This window comes from Typopeltis vanoorti, chromosome 6 (assembly GCF_054136105.1).
Source record: "Typopeltis vanoorti isolate ZY-2024b chromosome 6, IOZ_Tvanoo_1.0, whole genome shotgun sequence".
Taxonomy (NCBI): Eukaryota; Metazoa; Arthropoda; class Arachnida; order Uropygi; family Thelyphonidae; genus Typopeltis; species Typopeltis vanoorti.
The window spans coordinates 20,444,108-20,470,120 of NC_143554.1; the positions used below are offsets into that span (position 1 = coordinate 20,444,108).

Below are 26,013 nucleotides of genomic sequence, written 5' to 3' on the forward strand. Positions count from 1 at the left end.
TCATATTGTTTTTTTAAATGTCTCCCTTCCATGAAAGGTTCTAAACCTCTAGCCAATCAGTACTGAGTGGACTAAGGTAATTTTTAATTTTTTTTGTATTTTTTAAAATTTATTTTAAAAAATACAAAAAAAATTAAAAATTTTATATACCCTGCTTTAGAGATCAAGCATGGATTTTTTTCAATCCACCTGAGGCCTCCATAAGTAGGATCCCTGTCCTACTTATGGAGTAGGACATAAGGGGGTCCTTATGTCTTACACACCATACAAAATTCATCTCCCACCTAAAAGCAGTTACTAACATCTGTGCCCATGGTGGAATTCGAGCCTGTCACTTGTTGAATAATGAGTAAGTATGCTAACTACTCAACCAGCTAGGCTGGCAGATGCTCCCTCATTTGAATTTCTGCTAAAATTCAACATTTTGCATTTCTCAGTCTAGCAGCAGTATCTCCTTTTTCTCATGAACTATTCATATTCACTAATGAATACATGCTGCACTCTACACTCATCAAACAAATTCCATTAAATCAAACTTAGTGAACTTGTCATCATCATTTTTACCTCTCACACAAACTTTATCACTACATATAAATAACTGTCATAAACAATCAGCTATGAACAGTCAATTAAAACTCATTAATTAGTAATTAATAAAAATACTCATGCAGTGCTTAAGAAAATTAAGAGTATGTAAAACTCATAAGATGGGCATAACATATATGCTCATACTTTGGTAAAAATTTCATTGCCTGAATTTGAGTTCTGTCCAGGATGCAAGAAACCTTTTTAAGGATATTTCTCCTGAAGGTGGTTAGCTGATCTTATATAGAGATAGCAGAGTTTCACATCCCAGAAACTATTTTTCCATTCCACAAAACAAAAACATACTAAATAAAGAAGACAGCTAACAGTCTCGCTATGAGTTGAGTTGGAATCCTGTTTGTATGGATGTTTGCAAATGATTTTAGGCAGGGGGGGGGACAGATGATTTTCTTGTCTGATATGAGAGGACCATGCTGCATATTTCAGGACAAATGGAAAAGCCCAGTGTTTAAAGGGTGGTGTTTCATGATTATCTAATGTTTAGCTCACCCACTGCACTAATGTACTACAGGTTTACCTTTTTCTAGTGGGAATCACATTCTAAAAAAAATTTAGACATAATAGACTGCAGTTGTCTTAATTGCTTCAGCCATTTTATTTGGTTGGTTAATTACAAGTAATCAGTCTACTAAATTAACCATCCTGCTATAACTTGAGTCACTATATGAGCTTCTAACAATCTAAGTTCCAGCTTTTTCATTTTGTTGTGTTAATTTTTGTTAGCATGAGAAATTGTTAAAAAATTTTTTCCTGTTAAAGTGTATTAAATTATGCTAATTGTAAGCTAGTCAGTGATCATTGCTAATTTTATGTGTAAACTTACATTATGGTAAGAAAACTATTTTTTTTTAATTAATATATATATAAAGTAATAAGTCGTATACCCCATTGACTTCCTCCCCTTAAATTTTTTATAGGTGAAGCTGTGCAATGGGTCTTATGAGTAGTAAAACATGGAAAGATATGCTAGAGGCAATGCCTAAAATTTCGACTCCACAGCAGCAGAGAATTAGAGTTCTGTCAGTTGATCCAAGATCGCTTTCTGAGGATATCCCTAGAACTCCAATTCAGGTACAGCTTGTATATGTATGTATGAGAGAGAGAGAGAGAGAGTGAGAAGATGGGTAAATGTGCTTTCAGGTTTGTGTTGTATGCATATCCATGAATTAAAGATAAATATTATTATTATGCTGCTCCTTAGGATGAAGGCCTTATTGAGGGAGGGGAAAGGTTAGTGGTGTGTTGGGACCAGCTCGCACGAGCCAGTTGTTAAAATTTTTCAAATTTAGTGAGTCGGTTAATGTTTTCAAGTCAGGCGAGCCGGTTATTAAAATTCTTTATGAAAGGATAGATGACGAATGGTGGTATATACTTTTTCTCGTAAATATTTTGAAATTGTATAATAAACACTTACATATATTATTATTATTATTATCAAAAATAAATACATAAAGGAGAATTCACAAAACACAAACTCGATTTACGAACGGGAATTTGGAAAAGATTTTATTTACTAAACAATGTCTGTATTCATTAAAACACAAACACGTTTTCAAAACTCCCGAACTGGGTATTTGAATAAACAATAATGCCTTATTTTTCAACAAATTTCCAAGAACTTGCAACATTAAGTTCTTGGAAATGCAACATTGTTGCACTATCGATAAATACAAAAATTCGTCGCACCGGCTACACTCTCTGGTATTAGTGTTACATTTTTTTTGTTCAGGATTTCATTTGATAATAGGTAAGCTGTAGGTAATATAGGAAAATTTTCTTTAATATATGTTTTTATTTTGGTTTAGAGTTTTGTGGTTGAAAAAGCGGATAGCTGTTAATTGAAAAAATGAAATAGAACGAAACTTCTTAAACATTAAAAGGACAAAATTTGAAGAAGCAGAAACAAAGATATCTGAAGATACAATAGAACTTTGTGAAGAATCAAATTTTTCATAAAGCGAGCCAGTTGTTAAAAATTTACCAACACACCACTGGGCAAGGTCATACAATGCCAATGGTGGGGGGGGGGAGGGATGAATCTGTAAGATTCAGGGTAACCAATTCACATAAAATCTCTAATGACAGAATACACCACATCACGACCTCAATTTCACATGCTTCCTAACTACACCTTTACTCAGCTTCCAAGGACGACCCTCTCACTTAAACAAAACTTAAATAAAATACTCTAAGTTCCCCTTACCAGCTTGTTTCTATCATATCTCCTCTCTTGTGCCTTTTATTCAAGTTTGAAGACCACATTCTTTGTTATATACACAATTCCACAGGCTAGATATTATCTTGGATTCCTGGATTTTTTCAGTTTTCTTTTCATCATCTCTCAGCTGAATTGACTATATTTCACAGTAATCAAGATCTAGTTATGTCCAATCCTTGTAAAGTGGGAGAATGAGGTAGTTACTCTCCTACTTTGCAAAACCTACAAATTAGTGATTTCTTCAACAGCTGCAGGGTGATTTCTTAGACAGCTGCAGGATGTGATGACTTTATCCATCTTAGTATTGTGGTTTCTAAACTTCCTCTCCATCTCCATGTCTCTAGCTTCAATCAGGAATAACAGATCAGATTTAGATGCATACATGTAGTGTACATCATTAATGATTATGTTTAAGTGCATGGAAATTAATATGAAGTGTTTTTTTTTTAATACAGTGTTAGTGTTATTTATTATGGTATCTTGCATGGTTAGTGAAGTCAGACACTTCATCAGCAGGAGTATGCAGAAATAGATTGTAGAAGGTATAGAACTATATATTGCAGATTATTCAAAATCTCTCAAACACATTCTTAATTGGTTCTGTATTTTTAAGTCACTGTTTCCATCCCATCAGCAGTTTTCCCACCACTCTTTTTCAGTGAGATGCATAAATACTATTCTTAGATGGTTGGATTGTTGATTATCTTTATTGATCAATCTGATTGATCTCTGAAACTATGCTAAGATGTTCCACCAATCAGCATAAAGCCATCCTAATCTAAATAAGCACTGCACCCTTTCAGAATTTATGCTTTTTATAAATAATTTCATGTCTTCTTCTTTAGGTTTTAGGAACTCCATTTTCTGAGAGCTCTTCAGAGAGATGGCATGGCCAAGAATTCCTTCCTGATGACCTGTGCTATTCTCCTGTTTCAATGGAAGTAGTTAATCCCAAAGCAATTACAGATCCTAGATCACCAACTGCAAATATTGCCAGAACTCCTTTGGATGAGGTGGATGAAAAAAATATCATTTTGAGCTCAGGTTAGAATATAATTATTGTATAAATAATTGTGTGCGCACTAATTCATTATTAAAATGAAAAATTGATATTTTTACAAATTTTGCTAACTGTGTTTCTTATAATCGTTGTGTGTATTCTTTTTCAAGAAAAATTGAAACATTTATGTTCTATGTTAGAAAGTGTTTAATTGAACTTATCAATTTTTAAGTTGCTGATAAGTTCTTTGTAGATACTGACAGTTTCTGAAGTAATTAGTTTCCACTAATATGAAGCATCAGTTTTTCCAAAGCAAAATTGACTTATAATTATTTCTAATCCTATAATCTTATCATTGTCATAATTCTGCTGTGCACCTTTTAAGGGATGGATAGGATCTATGATAGTCTTCATCAAAATTCCTGAAATGTAAATAAAAGGGATATACAGGATCCTATGATACTACCATATAGCCACTCCCTGTCAGTTATCAACTTCTGCCTTCTTGTGGTGCAGCCTGATTTTTGATGAACTCATCAAGTGGCCTTTCTATAAAAGGATCTGGCTCCTATTCAGGGTCATTAAAGGACTGGTGATTGCGCAGCATATAGCCTCTCCTGGCTAAGTAATCTCCACCTTTCCATCGTATTGCCTGTTTCCAACTATAAAAGTATACCTCCTCTAGTTGGAGGAAATGCAAACCAGTCCTCTAGATGGTAGATATCACTTTGATTGCTTGGTGAAACACCACTCTTGCTTTCTTGGAGGTGTGAAATGGCCTTTGCCATTGTCTCTAAAGTAGGGTTTCTAGTTTCTGTTTTGCCCTTTCTTCCTACATACAGTGCATGTGAAAGCCTTCTTGTTCATGCTCTCCTTATCATAATATTTAACTAGTGAGCCAGAACCACCCTACTTGAGGGTACAGCTATAAAGTGATTTCCATAGGTCGATAGTGCATGGGACCAAACCTGTTTGTAACTCTAAGGGAGACCTCTCTATCAACTGACAAATAATCTTGCTGTTGCTTACTTTGCCAGGTTGGGCATGGAAGGAGCCAGTACAGCAGCTTCCAGGGCAACACTGTTGAAGGCCATGCTTGGTCTAGGCCAGTGGTCACCAAAGGGGTCGATATTGACCCCTTGGGGTTGATATGACATTGTTAGGGGTCGACAGAAAAATATAAGACATCATTGTATGGGTAATATTTAATTCGGTTAACTTGGATTACCTCCATGACAAAAGACATGGAGGTAATGACAATGCAATTAAGAATGAATCGTGGGATCAGTACCTCCATCTTACAGGTCCATGAATAGGACCTGTAAGATGGAGTAAGGACATGAAAATAGTTACTGAGGCCAATCAAGTAGGCCAAAATGAACGTATTTACCAATAAATGGATGTTGGTGGTTCCTGCCAGTCGGCGCAGTGGGAGCGAGATTGCAACACGTGCATAGTTCTTATTTACTGATACTTAAAAGTATTCGATCCCAGTCTCATTTTTGCACATCGACATACAAGTGAGCATTAATGTTCTAAAATTCATCAACATACATATTATAATTCAATTGTTATTCATTCACGAACTAAACTTCTCTATGTTGAAGAGTTGAGCAGCGCTGGTAGTAATACCAGTTATATTAATACCAGTAGTTTATTAATATCACTAGTAATACCAGTGATATTACTAGTGATAGTAGTAGCAATAGTAATATAATAATATATACTATATTATACATACAATAAACACTGTAACTATAAAATAAGCAATCTAAAAACTCACATAAGCGTCTTTTTTTGCTTGTCCTATTATAATTACGTAATAGTAAAATATAGGGGATCGATAAAAAGTCAAGAAACGCTTGAAAGGGTCGACGGGCAAATAACTTTGGCAACTCCTGGTCTAGGCACTCCCTGTGTGTGAGTAGTGGCTTCCCAAGTCCTTCACCCCCTACTGTATGCACTCTCCTCTTAAAATTTCCCATTATTTTACATGCAATCATAATAAACAGTGAAAAAAATTCCATAGTCTGTAGTTTAAAAAAAAAACTCCTTCAAAAACCGTCAGAAAATCTCTAAAAATATCAAAAATGCTCAAAAGATTTTCAAAAAACAAAACTATACACAAAAAAAATCTCAGGAAGCAGGTCATGGAAAAGTTCAGAGAAACTCAAGTGGTAGCTTTTGATATTTCCAAGGCATTTGATTGAGTCATGGTGGATGGTTTCATTTCACCAGATTTTTCAGTTAATGGTAGTGTACCCATCACTGCTTTCACCTACACTCTTCTTCCTATACATTAGTGATGTATAGGAGGAAGACTTCCAGCCCTATCCATAGCTTTGCTGATGACAGTGATTTTCACTCCTCTTTTTCATTTTCAAATAGTGCTCATAATTCAGACTTCAGTACCTTCTTTAACCAATACTTGAAACTGAATCTCCTTGCCAATTCTTAAGTGGATGAGGACAACTGTGATGAATTTGAATGTCACCAAAAGATACTCCTGTTTCATTTCCAAGAAGAAAGACTATACCTCCCTTCCCCCATTCACTTTTGACAATATTCTTCTTGCCAACCAGGATGACAACTCTTCTTGAGTTGAAATCTCGCATCTAATCTATCCTGGAATAAGCTAAAAAAAACCATCTAATGCCTTTTTATTCCCGTATAGGGAGTAGGCGAGGCCGTTTTAGCTCTATCTAACTTTTGGAGACTGAGTGAGCAGTTTAATCTCCAATGGTGCCCAATCAGAGATAGCTGGGCCAAGGCTATCACTAATTAAGCGGCACGCAGTGAAGAGAGACGGCTCAACAAGTGCCGCCATCTCGTGTCCCCAACCTAATTCAATATATTTAATGTCTGAAATAATGTGGGTTCTACGGTCGATTTTCCTGAGTTTACGGGACGAAAAACCCGAATTTCTGGGAGAAAAAACCCACTTGCCCATGCCAGAGATCAACTAACTCGGGAACCGATCGAAAAAAGACTTAGAAAATTCCCTCTAGTTGCCGACTAGATTCGAAAGCATATGCAGTCAAATGCTGTGGTGTGCAAACGCTACATTCACTGAGCTACACAGGCAAGCACATCAGGTCAATAGCCTGTTCAGCCTCCAATGGTAACTTTTTTTTTGTCCAAGCAGTACTTTTCTCCTACTCATCTCCTGACACTTCACAAACCTCAAATCCACCTAACTTTGGAATATTGTTCTCACATTTGGGTGTACCTAAATTCTCCACCTCAGAATGCTCGATTGTATTCAATCAAGAGCAATTCACTTAATTTGATAATCCTTCTCTCACCAACTTACTCCAGTTGTTTTCCATTAGATGCTTTGTTACTAATTGTGTCTCTTCTATAGGCATTTCCATGGGCTCTGCTCCACCAAATTGGCTGCTTCCATCTCTCACTTTCCTCTAATCATATATGAACACAAGAACTGTTGATCAACACCGATGTATGGTTCAACCCCAAACTCATCAAAGTAACATTTTCTCGTTGTTGGAAGCTTTTGAAATTTTTTTATATATATATAGACAATGTCACATGTGAGGAAGGAAACGGATTTTATTCAATTATTAAGGGATAACTATCTTAGACAGCATGTAATGGAAAATACTAGGGGCGTGAGAGTACTTGACCTGGTAATAGCATCTGAGAATTTGACTGTAATGAATATGACCATGTTGCCACCTATTGGTGAGAGCTATCATAAGGTCTTGACCTAGGAGGTGGCTAAAGGTGTGAATTTTCGATTAAGACAGGGTATATGTGGAATTACCGTGCTGGCAAGTATGACAAGCTTAGGAGATTGCTTGGATCAGTGCCATGGCATGTACAACTGCAAGGGCTGGATGTCGATAGAGCATGGGAAGTGGTCAAGGAGCATTTACAGGAGGTTATGGCTGATTGTATACCTAGGGTCCGAATAATAAAACAAGCAGGGGTTAAATGGATGAATAACATCATTAAGCTTGAGCTGCAAAAAAAGAAACAACTGTGGACGGAATTTAAAGAAAGAGGTGACCTGCAAGCACACGAATGGTATAAAGTTCAGACCAGAAGGCTAACGAGTGTGGTAAAAAAAGCAAAAGCGGATTATGAAAAGAAACTAGCTATGCAAGCTAAAGAGAATCCCAAACAGTTCTTTCAACATGCTGCAAGCAAGAAAAAAACTGTACATGGCAAAATGATTTTAAGGAATGACGATGGTAAGGAGATCACTGAATCAGTCGATATAGTGGAGTTACTGAGCGAGCACTTTGCAAAAGTATATCATCCAGGTGGTAACATTGAAAAAATGAAGGAACCATTAGTTTATACGGGAATTGTGATGAATGAAGTGGAGGTGAATAGTCTATTACAGAACCTTAATGTGAATACATCTGTGGGATTGGATGGTATACCAGCACGGGTCTTGCATGAAGCGGCCAAAGAATTATCAGTGCCTTGACCTGTTGTTTAATCTGAGTCTCGGGTCTGATTTAGTCCCAAAGGTGGTGAAAGAGGGGAAAATAGTTCCACTGCATAAAGGAGGATCCAAGACTACAGTTGCAAATTACCGACCAATCAGCATATCAGGAGTCATTGTCAAGGTCTTGGAGAAAGAAGTCAAGGGGAAAAATACAGGAATGGATTGATGAAAATGAGATACTGTATAGGGGACAGCATGGCTTTGTGAAGAGTAGATCATGCCTCAGTAACTTGCTCAAGTTTTATAACAAGGTGATGGCTGAACTGGACAAGGGTAATGGGTTTACAGTGATACTGCTGGACCTGGCAAAGGCGTTTGACAGGATACCACATGGAATTCTAATCCGTAAACTACAACATATGGGAATGGATATACGGTTGGTGAGATGGATAGGTGGGTGGTTGATGGAGAGATAACAAAGAGTAGTTTATTCAGGAGTAGAGTACAAAAGACAGCCTGTGACTAGTGGTATGTTGCAGAGTTCTGTTCTTGAACCACTGCTGTTTAATTTGTTCATTAACGATATAGGGAAGGATCTAAGAGGAACAGTTCATTTGTTCACTGATGATGTAAAGTTGGGTAGGGCGATAGTGAATGCAGAAGATGTCAAAATCTTGCAGGACGACTTGGATAGATTGGAGTTCTGGGCTAAGGAGAATGGATGTCAATTTAATGTGACAAAATGTAAGGTTATGCATTTTGGGGTGAAAAGATTAGCAGCAGTATACCACATTGATGGAACTGTACTCCAGGAGATTGATGAGGCCAGGGACTTGGGAGTGTTGGTGGATAGGGAGATGAAGTTTAGGGGGCACATTGCAAAAGTAGCTAAATCAGTTCATCAACTCACTTGGTTGTTGAAAAATACCTTGACGAGCAGAGACAAGCAAGTTATTGTACCTCTGTACCGAGCCTTGATAAGACCTCATCTTGACTACTGGGCCCAGATTTGGTCACCTAGGTTCCTTCTTGATGGAGAGGAGGTGGAGAGGATCCAGAGACTACTGACTAAGATGATAGCAGGTCTATGGAATGAACCATATGAGAACAGGTTGAAGATTTGTGGGTTGCAGAAATTAGTTGATAGGTGGAAAAGGGGAGATATGATTGAGACATCCAAATTGCTAAATGGTTTCTACAGGATTAATTCAGAGGATATTTCTGAGATCAGGACTCGTGGGAGAACTAGGACACCTATGGAAGCTAGGCAACAGTGTGGTTAGCAGGGATGTTAGAGCTGGGTTCTTTACTTTTAGAGTGGTAAATGAGTGGAATAAGCTGCCAGAGTCTGTTGTGGGTGCTGTGACAGTGAGTGAGTTCAAGGCAAGGTATGATAGATACTGTGAGAATGTCATATAGTTGTGTGGACATGATGTTTAGGGCCTCCGTCGATGAGTCTAAGGACTCCCTGGAGTCGCCCGTAATAATAATACTATGGGGATCCCCCCCGATGCCTATGGCACCCAAGAAAACCTCCAACGTAAGATAATTAGATCTGACCTACAACTGCTACCTGCAATACATTAATTCACATTACACTTGTACTGCATGCTGGTAAAAGTCATATTTAGAATTCTCTGTTTTTTGACCATCTCTGGCTTAAAATTTCTTTATCCCATTCAGTATATTCATCTGCTGTGCTTAATACTCTCCTCTTACCTTCAAGAATAAGGTGAAGATGTCAGTGATTCAGAAAATCAGTGACCCCTTTCCTGAAGCTTGACATCCTTCAATTGAATTATCTAAATAGTGAAGTCATTTTTGTAGGTTACTTCAATGTCCACAACTCCAGCAGACTTTTCTCTTTCAGTCTTACCAAACAAGCTGGAATAAATGTTTCAAAGTGCTTGCAATAAGCAATGATTTAGCACAAATCATTCACCCACCTACTTAAATAATAGATAATCCTCTCCATGCTGCTAATATCCTTCCATTTTTCTTCACCAGTTCTCCTCCACATAAACTGCAAAGGACACCTCAGGAGATTAGAAGCATACTGCTTCTGTTTTCCTAATCTGAACATATGCTCTGAGTAAGTTCAAGAAAATTATTACCTCTGGCATGAAGGCCTTCATTCCAATTCCAGCAATTTCAACATATGTCAAGAGGACCAGGGACACTCCAGTAGTGTCCATCGCCTGTGTGCAAAACTTTAGTTGGCACCCCTATACCCCTTTCCCCAATAAAAAAAATCACTTTATAAAATCATATCAGTGAGTAAATATGAAATATATTAATTATAAGTTTATTGAAGAAAAAGCAGAAATTACAAAAAAAAATGTATAAAAAAACAATAAACATACAAGAAGGGTACAAAAACAACAAAAATAATTTGGAAAAAAATAAAGTAATTTGTTATTTGGCTAGAAAATCATTTGTGAATTGCACTTATATAGTTTTACGTAAATTAACAGATAAACTTACACAATGAAGGTTTATTTTCTTGATCCTGAGAATTAGTTATAATATTTTTGGTTTACAGATCAAGTGTTGATCAATTTTATTAACTTAACCAACTGACAAGAATAACAGTTATTCTTGTCAGTTTTATAGTTACACATAATTGTGAGATTGTTTCAGCCTATATGTAAGTGCCCTGAACACGCCAACAGTTAAAGTTTGGTGAAACTAGTTGGTTAAGTTAATAAAATTGATCAACACTTGATCTGTAAACCAAAAATATTATTGATAAACTTACAGTTTTATAAAAACAAAAATATTAAATATTTTTTGGTACAAAATTAAACTATATTTTATTTCGCAAGAAAATCACGTTGTCATTTGTACTTTGTATAGGTATAAATAAGAAACAGATAAACTTAAAAGTATATAAAATAGGTACATATTAAACATTAATGGGTAAAGAAATAGGTAAATAAATATTTAAACAGAAAGAAAAATCACTTAGTGAATTGAACTTTTCTAGTTTTCATTAATGAAAATTCTCGAATAATATTATGTATATCAAGTTGATCCAAAATATCAGACTCTATTAATATAATGGCAAGATTTGAAAGTCTGTCTTGTATTATTAAAAACTACTTGCGCTCCACAATGGAGCGCAAGTAGTTTTTAATAATTTTAAGGTACATAAAATAGGTACATATTAAACATTAATGGGTAAAGAAATAGGTAAATAAATATTTAAACAGAAAGAAAAATCACTTAGTGAATTGAACTTTTCTAGTTTTCATTAATGAAAATTCTCGAATAATATTATGTATATCAACTTGATCCAAAATATCAGACTCTATTAATATAATGGCAAGATTTGAAAGTCTGTCTTGTACCATTGTGGAGCGCAAGTAGTTTTTAATAATTTTAAGTTGAAAAGGACCATTCCGCAGATGCAGCAGATACCAGTAATGACAAAAGAATCTGAAGAGAAATTGTGAAGTTTGGATAAACTGTGATTAAGTTGTTTGAATAAATATACTGAATTATCTGATATATATTGTTTTTAAAATTAGAAATGAATGGTTGGCAGTGTAAAATTTCTTCACATAAATCGTCTGCGTCAATGTCTGAATGATTCTCGTGTTAATTTTTGTCGTAACTTTTTACAACAAGATAATAAATATTCTTTATTTTGTGAAGTACTTAACAAATACTAAAACTGAAATGAATTCATATGTTCTTTTAATAAAGTAAATCGTTCCTGCAAAGATTCTAATGTTTGATCCATTATGCAGAGGAAAAAATTTACTGTAAATGAAATTTCAGGATCTACCATATTTTCATGTTCGTAATCAAATTGTGTTGTCTTTTTACATCGCCTTAGTGGTCTACTTCTACTACAAAATACAGATTCTGCGTCAAAGTTTTTGCCACCTGAAATCTTTCGCGCCTTTACTATCCTGGTGCCTGTGTACTTTGCACATATTGCACACTTTGCCGGCGTGCCCCTGAAGGTGACTCAGAAAAGGGGGAAAAAAAAACTTGAGAATATTGGATATGGCTTGTGATAACTCAAGCTTCATACTCAGCCAACACTGAAGCACACCACAAAAACAGTTGTCAAAAAATCCAAATCTGATTTCATATTTCGAATGGCAGTCATGCCTTCTAGGTCCTAGTGAAAGGCCATTTAGTGCAACTTCTCAACCTTGTTTCCCCCCCTCTCTCTCTCTCTCCATTGTACAGTACCTAAAGATAAAGGTGATGATTTCAGACATCATTCTTCTCCAATATCTATCTAGACAACCAAGGAAAATCACCTTTTACCATACCAGAAACAATGCATGCCACATGCATACTGTTGTCTTTAGGCAAGATATCAAAAGAATTTTAAATAACCTAGAAAGCAAAAAATATTCTGGTTATGATGCCATCTCCCTAGTTGTACTCAAAAGTTTTGTCTCAGAATTAATGCCTATTCTGTGTCATCTCTACATTTTTTATACTCAGCTGGAATCGATCCTGGTAGGTGTAGAAGCAAGTCTATATTCAGCCCATTCTAAAAAAAAAAAAAAAAAAAACTTGCAAACTATCAACCCATCATCCTACCCTCAGTCCTCTTCAAAATAATTTATGTCAGCTTCTTTCACTACCTAAAGGCTCATCAGTTAATTGACCACTAGTATGGATTCCTTGACTAGATCATAGAATCCTAGCCTACCATGACCTACCTCTGGACAGGTGTGATGGAAAGGTCTGAACAAAGCTGTACTGCTGTTCTTGATCATATCTCCAGAACATTTGATCAAGTCTGTCATTGAGAATTAATCAATAAATTGCCATCTTTTGGTTTCCTTTCCACCTGCTATAATTATTTAGCCAGCATTCTCTGGTCTTTTGTTGTGTTAAAGTGGGTAGCTTATATCTTGAAACTTCTCCATCAATATAAGAATGCTTCTGGGCTCTGTTCTATTGCTTGTCCTCTTTATCTTTATATACATAGTCTGTCACTGACCACTAATCGTAGCCATAGTTTCAATGATGTCAGTAGACTTCATTCCTCTTACTCATATGACAAACCAAGCACTGCAAAGTTTGTCAAATGATCAAGATTTTCTACAGTGCCTTGAATGCAGATCTCTATACCATTATTTAATTTGGATGAACACAGCCTAGTCACCTTTGCTACTATCAAAATGCAGATTTGCCTTATTCCTAAAAAAGATCCCATTTTACCTCCCCAATCTTTGATAATACATATATGATCAGATTGCTTTTCGATTGACATTTACTTGTAGCCTTTCTAGCATACTTTTTTGGCTGAAAATGCTGCCTCCCAACCCATCCAGCTACTAACTCTGTACAAATCGCAAACCTGTCCAGCTTTGGAATATTGTGAACAATATTCTAAGGTTGGGCAGACATGAGCTCTTCATGTTTGCACCAAACTAGTCCCCCCCCCTTCCAAAAAACTGAAAATAAAATAAATTCTTGATGCTATCCAGAGAAAGACGATTCAGCTGATAGATGATCCTTCCCTAACTGATGATTACCCACTGTCTTATAGATGTTCTGTTTTAGCTCTGTCTTTTCTACTGGTATCCATCATTCCTCCAATTTTCATTGGGCTTGTTAAAACATGAGCAGTAGATACCCAATATAATTTTACGGTTCAACTGCAAACTTACTGTGTCTGTTCATCTTTTATTCTTCTTCCTCTTCCATGAATAGTCAGTGTGGCTGTTGTGTCTTTGGTTTTCCATGGGCTCACTTTCCTCTAGGGTAATAGTGTAGAATTTCTCTTGGTCTTTCTCTGTATAGTCAATAGCCAGTTGGGGCCCTTCTATGTAATATAAGCAATATAATGAAGCATATTAGCTTTTGAGTGAGATGTGCAGTTTAATCACCCTTCATCCACTGATGTATTCTCCAATAATTATTCCATGCTTTTGTTCTGCTAGACTGCATTTGTCTTTTCTACTGTTGATAGATATCGTTTGTCCCAGATAGGTATACTCTTGCATACAATTCACTGTTTATACCATCTAGCAAGAAAAGAGTTTTTGAGCTGTTAGATGGTTTCATAAAATTCAAGTCCGACAAGTTTGTGTTGTTCATTTCATTTATCATCTGTATGAATTAAGTCGGTTCTTCTGAGAAGATCCACTGAACTGATGGAAGTAATAATGATCTGGGGAAGGAAGTATCTATGGCATTGAACACTCAACATGCACATCTCCAATGGCAGGCAACATTGCATTTTTTTTTAAAAAAAAAGAATGGTGCCAGTATTCATTCTTATCAACAGAAGAAATTTAAAAGGATATAAAAACTAAGAAATTCTTTACTGATATTATTACTTCCTAATGTGAGAATGTTTTTGGAATAAGAACAGCAAATTAAGTATATAATCCATTTATTAAGCAGAAATATATTGTAAAAGTATAAATTAAAAAAAGAGTAAAATGTGTAATTTTTTTTTTTTAATTCAAAAATTTTATTAAGTTTCATCTGGCACAATATACCAACTTCTTTCTTTACTAATTTGGGTCTGTTGGTGAATGATCTATTATCTAAGCAGCCATGAATTGACATATTTTGCAGGATCAAAGTATGTTAGTGCTGTGCATATAGTTTGCTACTATTTCTTAAAACAAATACTAGTGAAGAAATTGTTTTTTCCATCAGATGCTTTGATTGTGCTGATTATCAAATTTGTTTGTGAAAATACTCATTCACATTCACGTGTTGAAACTGATATCATACTCAGAGCATTCATCAAATTTTTTTCTGAAACCATCTTTGAAATCCACAAATTGTTGGGTATCTCTTTCATTTAACTGAAGCCTTATTGACAATTTTCTAACTTCACTCTCACCAGATATCACTATTTTTTCTAGGATATTCTTCCTCCACTTCTCCAAGCAGTTTTATAGCAGGTTTATGTCCTACTCTTTCTTATACTCAAAATTTCTTTCTTAATGACAGTAGCTGTTGACATCTGCTTTTGTCAAATTAAAGAACTTCATTATTTTTCTTAGAAATCTTTGTTAATTTTCTTTTCTGCTCCAAGCATTTCAATTTGTTTGCATAATGCATGTCCTAGTCTCTCATCATCAATTTCCAGATAAGTACCCCCAGGGGTTATTCGTGTTACTATGACAGCACTACATAATTAAGTTTGCATGATTATTAATCTCCTATCAACAATTTTCCTCCAAATCAATCTATTACTTGTGAGCACTCCAATATTGTCATATCTAAATTTTCTGCTTCTAGGGCACTTCTGACTGAATCAATCCATCTAGATCTTGGTCTTCCTCTGGGTCTTTTTCCTGCCATCTTGGCATCAAACACCTGTTTTGCTAACCTTTCTTCACTATTCTATTTAAATGGCCAATGTCAGTCCTTTCTAATATCTTCATTTTTAATATGATTCTGCCATTGATCTCATCAGTTCACTCCCAAATTTTTCTCAGAATCTTCATATCTGTGGTCTCTAGTCTTTGATCAAGTGCTTTACTTCTAACCCAACTCTCGAATCCATAACTTAAAAACTGGCTTGAACGCTGTCTTGTATACTTCTAGTTTGGTGTTTTGTCTTATAAATTTATTCAGTTGGCTACCCAACATACCAGCTTTGCTTATTCTGTTGTCTAGAGGCTTCAACTCTGTGAAGATAAGTCATCCATCTCATTGATGGTCTACCCCCTTCCTATTTTTCCAGGAACTTGACCTTTTATTGCTGTTCTGAGAAGCCTACCTTCCATCCTTTCAATGTGTCCAAAGTATTTCAACTTTCTTCTGTCAATATCCTAAAGGAGCCTTCAAGTTCTGCTGATCCTTTCTAGCATCCATCCATTTGTCTGTCTTCCAGTATATGATATCCTCAACAGCTTTCTGTAACACCACATCTCAAAAGCTGCCTAAGTAGCTGAAATGTTTTACTTGCTCTATTGGATCTCCATTCATTCTTTATCTTTTTATTGCTGATTTTTATGCTAAATTTATTACAGCTGTTATTCAATTTAAAAAATCCTGGAGACTTGCACTAAAAGTATTTAGGATTATATCTTTATAAAGCAAAGAACTAAGTGTAACATCTATTCTAATATTATTATTATGTGACACCTCCAGGGAGTCCAAAGCCTCACCTACAACACTGTCTCCACCACTCAATCCATCAACGACAATGAACTGCAACTACATGAGCACCATCTACTGCTCAGCACCACTAGTATTTTCACAGACAATCACAAAATCCATGCCCACAGCAGGATTTGAACCCACAGCCTTCTGGCTGGAGAGCAGATATGCTAAGCACTCAGCCAACCAGGCCAGCCTAATGCTATTGCTTTCATAATGTGCATCCTTATCTTACCTCTGATTTTACATCATTATGTCAATTGAAGGAAATACAGGAAGTATACTTTTCAAGTATGCTTCCTGTATTTCCTTCAATTCTAACTGCTGACTGACAACTTAAATATAGACTATGTATTACTCTGTATAATGTTCTATTCACACTGGACTATTAATATTCTATTTGCACCATATAATTGTAGTGTTTTGAGAAGCTTTTTTCTGGGCACATTATCATATGACTTTTCCAGATCTACAAAACTTAAGTCCAGATCCTTGTCATGTTCCCAAGATTTCTTAACTATTTGTCTTAAAGTGCATATCTGATCTTGAAAACCTCTATTTTGCATGAACCCAGCTTGTTCTTCTCCAAGGTTCTCTTCCATAATCTTTCTTGGCCTCTTTTCAAGTATGCTTGCATAAATCTTACCTAGAACACTTAGGAGAGAAATTGTTCTGTAATTCTTACATTCAGCTTCATTCCATTTTTCATAGATGGGCTATTCTCCAATCATCAGGAATTCAACCTTCTGACCAGGCCCTCTGAATTATGCAGCCCATTGACGTTACTGACAGGATGGGTGAAGCACAAGTGCTTTTCATATTCCCCTTTATCTGTAATGAGAGTTATTTGGGAATGGGAGATTTGTGAGCAATTAAGCTCGCCCTCTGAGGGCAGTAGTGTTAGCTATGATCAGTTGAGAGAAGAATAGCCTTCGGTCTTTTGTGTTTGTAGTAATAAGTCTCATTGTAATTGACAGCTTGCACGATTAGTGGGTTTGAATGTGAACTTGACTTCACGAAGAATTTTTCTGCAAGATCACGAAGAAGAGAGGAGATGTATGGAGTGCCGGTTTCTCGGTGAATTTGTGAATTTCTGATGAACCACGGTGCATCCAGGATCATCCTAAGGCATTTGTTTTGGATTCTCTGTAATTTTGAAATGTTTGATCTTGAAGTGTGACTCCATGCTGGTGAGGCGTAGGTAATGACTGGACGTATTACCATCTGGTAAAGAAGCAATTTATTATGTAGGTTCAATTTGCTCTTGCGGTTGATCAATGGGTAGAGCTGAGCTATGACTTTGGAAGATTTGGAACAAACGAGATTGATGTGTTTGTTGAAAAGGAGTTTCTTATCCATCAATACCCCAAGATATTTGGTCTCTGAATGCCATGGGATCTTTTGACCAGAGAGCAGGATGTCTTCTTTGTTGCAGATCTTTCTTCTTGAAAACATCATGGCTGAGCTTTTGAGGGGGTTTACTTGAATTCTCCAGTTGGTGAACCAGTTTGCTAGCTCATTGATACTTCCTTGGAGTCTAGTGATTGCTAGGTGAGGGATGAGCGATCTGGCTAGAATAGCGGTGTCGTCGGCATAAAGAGCCGTAGTAGTTTTTGGGTTGAGAGGAACATCTGCCATGTAAGTTGTGAAAAGTATTGGGGCCAGAAGAGAACCTTGAGGTACTCCCGCCAGGATTTTGCGCCTTGAAGAAACAATTCCGTTGAGTTTTACTTGCATGTATCTTTCACTGATGTATGAATATATGAGTTTCACTAGTTTAATTGGGATATTGTTTTCAATTAGTTTGAAGATAAGGCCTTGATGCCAGACCTTATCAAAGGCCTTGGCAACATCCAAAAATACAGCAGCAGTATGAAGGTGCCAGTTAAAGCCATGAGTGATATGTTCTGTTGGTCGGTGAATTTGTTGCACCGTGTTGTGAGCTTTGCGAAACCCAAATTGTTCATTTGGGATTATTTTCTGTTGGTCCACTGCTGATTGTAGTCTTGATAGGATGACCTTTTCTGTTACTTTGCTAAGACAGGAAAGAAGACTGATGGGCCTGTAGCTTTGGGGAAGTTGTGGGTTATTACCAGGTTTTTTCAGAGGTATAATGTCCGCGACTTTCCAATCAGAGGGAAAGTATTGGAATCTTAAGATGGAATTGGTAATATTAACTAGATGAATTATGGCTTTCCGTGGGAGTAGCTTTATTATTCTATTGGTAATGCCGTCAGGGCCGGGGGCCTTTTTATTCTTCAGATGGGAAATGATTTTTATTATTTCTGTTGGAGATGTGGGGGTGATGGTTTCTGAATCATCCTTAAGCTGACTTAGTGCATTTCTAACTTTACGATGAACTTTGTAAATAAGATTGATATTTAAGTTTGCATAAGATGGGCTGCATTGATTTTCCAGATTGTCAATTAGGGCTTCTGCTTTTTCTTCATCTGTGTGTGCAACTCCAAGATTGGTCTTTAAAGGGGGAAGTGGTTGTCTTTTGGTACGAAGAGATTTTACAAACTTCCACATGGAGTTATCTTCTGGGTTGATTTCTTTCAGTTTGGTTTCCCATTTGGAGTTGAATTATGCAGCATAGCCACTGCAGCACTTTTATACCTCCATACTTAAGCATTCTTGGTCGAATATAATCTACTCCAGCTGCCTTTCCACATTTTAAGTTTTTGACTGTGTTTTCTACATCAAGTATTAATATGTAATCCTTTTTGCATTCCTCTTGAGAATTGTCTAGTATGGTTCTATCACTGCTTGGTTCATTTAACAGTCATTCAAAATAATCACTCCAAACATCTAGGATACTCTTCAGTTTTCATGTCACCTTTTTCATCTTTAATTCCTTTTACAGTACTCTTTTCTCCATTTCTAAGCCTCTTCAATAGCTTAGAAGATTGTCATTCAAGATTATCCTTGTATTTATTGTTGAATACTATATCTACACCTTTTCCTTGACCTATATCAAAAGTTCTTGATAAGTAAGTCACCAGTTATCTTTTCCTTTATCTCCAAGAAATCCAAACTAATGGTTTTTTTTTTTTTTTGGGAGTTTTTTCACTTGGTTGTACTATAATAAATTTAGTTTAATCCTTTATCCAAGTGTAAGCAAACAAGTTTGTGCCTGAAATATCTTCAGGACTGAGGCAACTCATTGTAAAGGTGGCCAAGCTCTCATCACTACTTGTCTTAGTATCTCCCATAATGCAAAGCACATCTCCTTGTAGACATGTATAATGCTATGCATTAAGGGAAGGGTCACTACCCAGACTGGTTTCAACCTTTATTGAGGTCTCGTCAGTGGGAGCCAGACCCAGAGGTGGTGATACTAAGGTGGAAGCAATGGAGACATATTTACCTATACGAGTTGCCAAAAGGTGTCTCACCTTATTATTAAATTCCTCTGGATTTAGAGAATGATGTTGGAAGTTTTTTCACTTGGTTAGACTATAATAAATTTAGTTGAATCCTTTATCCAAGTATAAGCAAACAAGTTTGCACCTGAAGTATCTTCAGGACTTGTTTGCTTACACTTGAATAAATTTAGGATTAAACTAAATTTATTATAGTCTAACCAAGTGAAAAAAACTTCCATCTTTCTTTAAATCCAGAGTTGACCTCTCCATTGCTTCCACCTTAGTATCACCACCTCTGGGTCTGGCTCCCACTGACAAGACCTCAATAAAGGTCGAAACCAGTCTGGGTAGTGGCCCTTCCCTTAATGCATTATACATGTCCAAGGTGATGTGCTTTGCATTATGAGAGATACTAAGACAAATAGTGATGAGAGCTTGGTCCATATTTACCTTGAGTTGCCTCAGTCCTGAAGATACTTCAGGTGCAAACTTTGTTTGCTTACACTTGGATATAGGATTAAACTAAATTTATTACAACCAATGTAAGAAAGCTAAGCTGTGTGCAAATGTAGCTAAACAAAAGTTATGAGAAGGTAGAACATAAATACCATGATGAAAGTGGCAAAACATTCCGGAGTCTACTGTAAAATACTTAAATATGAAATTAATCAGATAGTAAAAGTGACAAAAACTGAAGATAAAGATGTACTGGAATACTTTGATAGATTATTAAATGAGATCAGCACTGATAGAAGAGTGATAGAAATTATTCAAGAGGAATGAAGTCAGTAGTACATGTCAGTACTGTAGTTTAAAGAGAAAAAAATATCACAGACCTGAAATGTGGAAAAGTAGTAAGAGCGGATATTATTACATGGGTCTTTATGAAGTCCAAAGGCTGAACATGGGAAATTCATGCTAACCATTATTGAAAAGTTATTCTCTGATAAAGCTCTCATGACCATCTCTGACAACCCATTCCACTCTTCATGCAAAAAATCTATTCCTTAAACTCTTTCTAACCACACTCTTCCTCTGTTCTATATTGTCCAATCATATACTGGAAAATTCATCATCTGCTCCATATATAAAACTCCTTTAGTGACATGCTTTTATCCTGATTAGGAATGTTCAGCAAACTAGTTGTCATTTTGGTTACTTGCCTCTGAATCTTCTCCACCACATTCACATCTGCAAGAAACCCAAATGACCAAATATGTGCATAACAGGCCAGATGTGCCAATATCAAAATCCCATAAATAGGGATAATAATTTCCTCATCCCTCTTTATCGTGTGTTTCTAAACAACATCCTTTGAGATATTTTGCCAAATTTTGTTATATGTTCTCTGAACTTGGCTACTGACTTGCAGTGGTCTCAGACTGGGCAATGAAATTCATCTCCCACCTAAAGGCAATCATAAACAGCCATGTCTATGGTGGGATTCAAACTCATGGCCTGTTGAATGGAGAGCAGATATGCTAATCACTGGGTCAACTAAGCTGTCAACATTGCAGTACTGTTCCATCTCTACAATACACAACCTATATATATATATATTTCCCCCCCCCTGTTCTAAAGGGCATATCTTCATACTTTGATACATTGAATTGGTAACCATTATTCTTTGCCCAAAGTATTAGTCTGTAGATTATCATGCAGGTAGTCGATAAGCAGGGAAGTAGTCTTAACTTATGCTGGGCAGTGAAATTTATTTCCCACTTATATCACCACCTCTGGATCTGGCTCCTCCCACTGACGAGATATCAATAAAGGTCGAAACCGGTCTATATGTCTGCAAGGAGATGTGCTTTGCATTATGAGAGATACTAAGACAAGTGATGAGAGCTTAGTCCACCTTTACCACGAGTTCCTCAGTCCTGAAGATACTTCAGGCACAAACTTTGTTTGCTTACACTTGGATAATATTAAACTAAATTTATTATAAAATCAATCACATTACATGCAGTTTGAATAGCAATACCTGTGGCACATCACTGGTTACCTGCTTTCTCTTTGATTCAGCTCCATATGCTACTCTGATGTCTATCCATCATCCACTGTTATGTCCATCCCTATTTACTAACACTTATATAATGTGAATCCATGCAATATCTCCTGTCTTATGATTTTGTGAAATCTCATATTATGGTAGCCATTTCGATTACCCATCTCATTCTCACTATTGTAGAAGGTGAGTAAATTGCCAAGATAAGACTCCCCCCCCCTCTCCTCCCTTTATATAAAGCCTTTCTGTTCCTCACCATCACTCCTGAGATAATTGATCTATAATTTGAAACCAGTCTTTCAACCCTTTTTTGTCTGATGTAGCTATTTTTTTCTCTTTCCACTTCCCTGGCTGGGTGGAGGCACTGCCATTTTTCTTTTACTTTCCCATAACACATAGGCTGATATTTTGAATCTTTTAACAAATATCTTTCAGATTTGATACCTGAGAAACTTCATTCAGCATTGTCATCTTTTTCTGCCTTGCACTCACCTCAGGTGAGCCTGTGCATGCTTACATCCTCCCTAATTACTTTAGTTTCCTTTCTTTTCCTGAATAAAAATTTCTCTAGACACCTAATTTCCAAATCCATTCAAGCTGTCCATCAGGCACATACAAGTCTGTTTGTTCATCAGATTTACTTCACTTGTGGAAACCATTCCTCCTATGTAGTCTATGCATGGACTCATTTGTTTGTAATCATGGTCCTTTTCAGTTCACTCGTATCATACCTTTATAAGAAATTTATAAACTTTCTCACACTTCTTTTTCTTCTTCAGATAACTCTTTTGTATCTTCTTATATTTCATATTTTCACATTTTAAATAATTCATTCTAGCCAAAAAATTAAAAAATTTAATTAAAAAAATATAATTTTTTACTTTTTTGAAATTGTATAGTGTCACTAATATCTTTAATCTTGACACCAGGAAAATATGATTTAGTCATTCTCTTATTAAGCACACCCCCTAATCATAGAAAAGCCATAGAATATGGTCTCCATAGCTATCTTGTTTGCTCATTAATACTCTTTACCCCCCCCCCCCCACCTCTCCTTTTGTATAGTTTCTTGTTGTCCTGTTAAAGACTGTATTTGATTTCATTCCTTGAATCAATTTGCTGTTCCTCTCATCTTTTTTTTTACTTCTTTTATGTTCTCTTCCTTCCCATTCAGACTTTAGCCTTTCATACTTCATTCATCTGCATTTATTTCTCTCTTCAATCTCTATATAACCCTTTCATTTTCATTCTTTTTTTCACAGCCATTCACCATACCATTATCTCCTTGATATGTGTTTTATATATATCAGTGGCATTACGTACCCATTTCTGTTGGCTGTGCTGTCATGTGGCTTATACAACCCACACTACAAAATGGATGTCAATTTGACCATATGATTACATTTTTATTGACGTATGAAAGTTTTAAGATTGCATAGCACATCAGTGCTCATCTTAATTGGTCCAATGCAATTAATTGTAGGATAACTTTGAATACTTCAATTTATCAATTAATTGTAACTAAATCTGCATACAGTGGCAGAATAATGTGTTTGTTTTAAGATATATTAGAAAACAATAATGAAGGAGAAAGCTATATTTGGTTGGTATATTTGAATTACTTTAATGTGTTTGTTTGGGAAAATGGAAAATTTCCACATGACTTCAAACTTTTCAAATGAATTATTAATAATTGACATTTGTGATATGTGTGGCCTATAAATTGATGAGTAGAGTGAACAGCATGGGATCGTATTAAGTCTAAACATGAATAAGTGAATTTATGATGGCTTAATTAAAAAAAAAACTTAGTAGGTGAAGGAAAGTTTGCAAAGTATAAATAACTGACCAACAATAAACAGCCACTATAGAGAGAGAGAACTAATAATGATCAGACGATTCATTTAGGCATGGCAGGAATACATGTGGCTTGATGGAGCAGCAAATCATCTCGTAAAATTTGTTATGCACGTTATGTGTATTTCTCTGGTTTATATATATTTTGCTTTGTTTTCTAACAATTTTCTTTTGTGTACTGAGAATAAGTATACAAAATATCCAAAATCATTATCAGAATTATTCACACTTTTGGGAATCCTACATTCATTAGTTTTAGTATCAGTGGCTCTTCTGTCTTATCAGTAATAGATATTTCACATATGCTAGTATTTTGTTGTAGATCAACAACAACAACACCTTCTTATAATACACAGAAGTATTCATTTTTATTCAGGAATAGATAAATTTTTATTACGTTTGTTGTTTCTAAAGACTAGAATAAAAATGTTCCTATACCGTTAAAAAAACTCTCCAACCCCAACATATGCTATACTGCAGAAGCAAGAAAAACAAGTAGCTTTCTTTATCACTAAATACAGTAAACAGAAATTTAACATCTGTGTACTATATTTAGGACAATTAGTGTAATTAGAGAAAACTCGAACAACGCACTTAGTGGAAAAAACACTCCGCTCCTGCAGACTAGTCATGCATGCATGCATCAGACAATAACCAATCACAGCCACTAGGTGCTACTCTCAGCACTAACCCTACCTCACCTTCTGGATGGTTTAAAACCACTGGAATGCTAAGAATTTGACCTGCTGTGCCATCTGTACATCTGTTCAAAGGTGTATGTATTTGTGACTGCACACTCGGGATATTAACACGAATGTGATACAATATTTAAGCATTAGTGTACTGTGTTTAATTTTAGGAATCATGTGAAGCCAGGAAACAATTAGAGGAGTCTTTAATGGGAATAAATGCAAAAATATATCAGAGATATGCTATTGAGTGGATGTACACCATACACCTAGCACAGCTAGAATATTCACCCCTGATATATATATATATATATATATATACACACACACACATACACACACACACACACCTGTACACCCACGAGAGTATATGTCAGGAATTTGATGATATATATATAAGCTTACACTGTATAAACATACACTAAGATAAACAAACTTTACATGCTGAGTTAAGATTGTGTAACAAGCTCAATTTAACATAAATTACATAATTTGCTAATTAAACACCATATTATAACTTACCTTTCTAAAGCCACATGACACAGATAGCCTTTCTCTTTGTGCCATCTAGCTTTAGATTTGTCAAAATGTGTGCTCAAATATTGAGATATAAAAGTTTTAAATTGATTGCATGCATAACTGAGAAAGTCTGCTTAGAGATGGAATTTTGGTTGAATGGAGTAGAATTCTCATAGTAGCCATCTATAAAAAAAGATAACTGAATTTGACTATTAGGTGAAATGCTCACTAAGTTTCATGTAGATTTATGCTTGAGTAGAAGCTAAGAAAAGTTGCAGAAAAGGAAACTTGGAGGAGAAGAAAAGCTGAATTCAGGCTAATAGGAGTTGTCCGGATTGAATTTAAAGACAAGTAGTTGAGAAATTCTGAGAATGTAATAAGGGTCTCTGAGTTTTGTAGAAGTGGAAAAGATATATTAGGTACGAAAAGAAAAGCTGTTCAGAATGCTACAAGTGTAAACATAGCCTAATGTGAAATCATGCAATGTTTCCTGTAAGATGAGAGTGCATGCTATCTCCACTGTTCATCATTTACATGGATCACATTACAAAAGAAAGTATTGAAGTTGATAACAAAATCAAAGATATTCATCTTCATTCAGTGCTCTCTAACTAAACTGAAAATCTGCTGTAATAAATTTGGTTGAAAATAGTAAAATGACAAACTATGAAAATAGGCAGGAACATGGAAAACAACTACATTCTTAATGGGAACCTATAGGAAAAGTTAAATATTTCAGCTATTTAGGCATAATTTTTTAGTGAGGATGGCAAATTAAATTTAGAAACACATAACAGAATAAACAAAGTCAGTATGATGCAAATAAAATTGCATATTTGGATGTCTTGTAATGTTTCAGACATCATCTGGATGATTTCACACAGAGAAGAATTATTGGAAAGCTTGAAGAAGGCTACAGAATTACTGATATTTGCCAGAGAGTTTGGAATCTCGCATAGCATTGTATCTAGCCTCTGGACAGTTCATACCAATGGAATGTGTTTCAGACATCTGCTAAGAGGTCCCCCTCACTCTGACATGGAGCACGAAGACAGATTTTTGGTTATAACAGCAAAACGTAACCAACGCACCATGGCAGGTCAGCTTGCGAGTTTGGTTTCATTCAAGCACAGGTACGTAGATATCTCGCCAAACTGTGGGGAAATGTCTGTGACAAGTAGACCTATATGCCCAAAGGCCTGTAGTCTGCATTCCTTTATCCACAGCT

General features: G+C 35.9%; 1 protein-coding gene across 1 annotated transcript in view; it reads left to right on the top strand.

Moving 5' to 3' along the window:
• LOC150105321 (uncharacterized) overlaps window positions 1-26,013 on the top strand; it is a 58,302-nt gene that overhangs the window by 14,255 nt on the left and 18,034 nt on the right. The window contains exons 2-3 of the mRNA XM_090394697.1: window positions 1,524-1,677; window positions 3,670-3,868. Of these exons, the coding sequence (XP_090250823.1) occupies window positions 1,537-1,677; window positions 3,670-3,868 (340 nt within the window). The 5' untranslated portion in view covers window positions 1,524-1,536. The remainder of the gene's footprint in view (window positions 1-1,523; window positions 1,678-3,669; window positions 3,869-26,013) is intronic.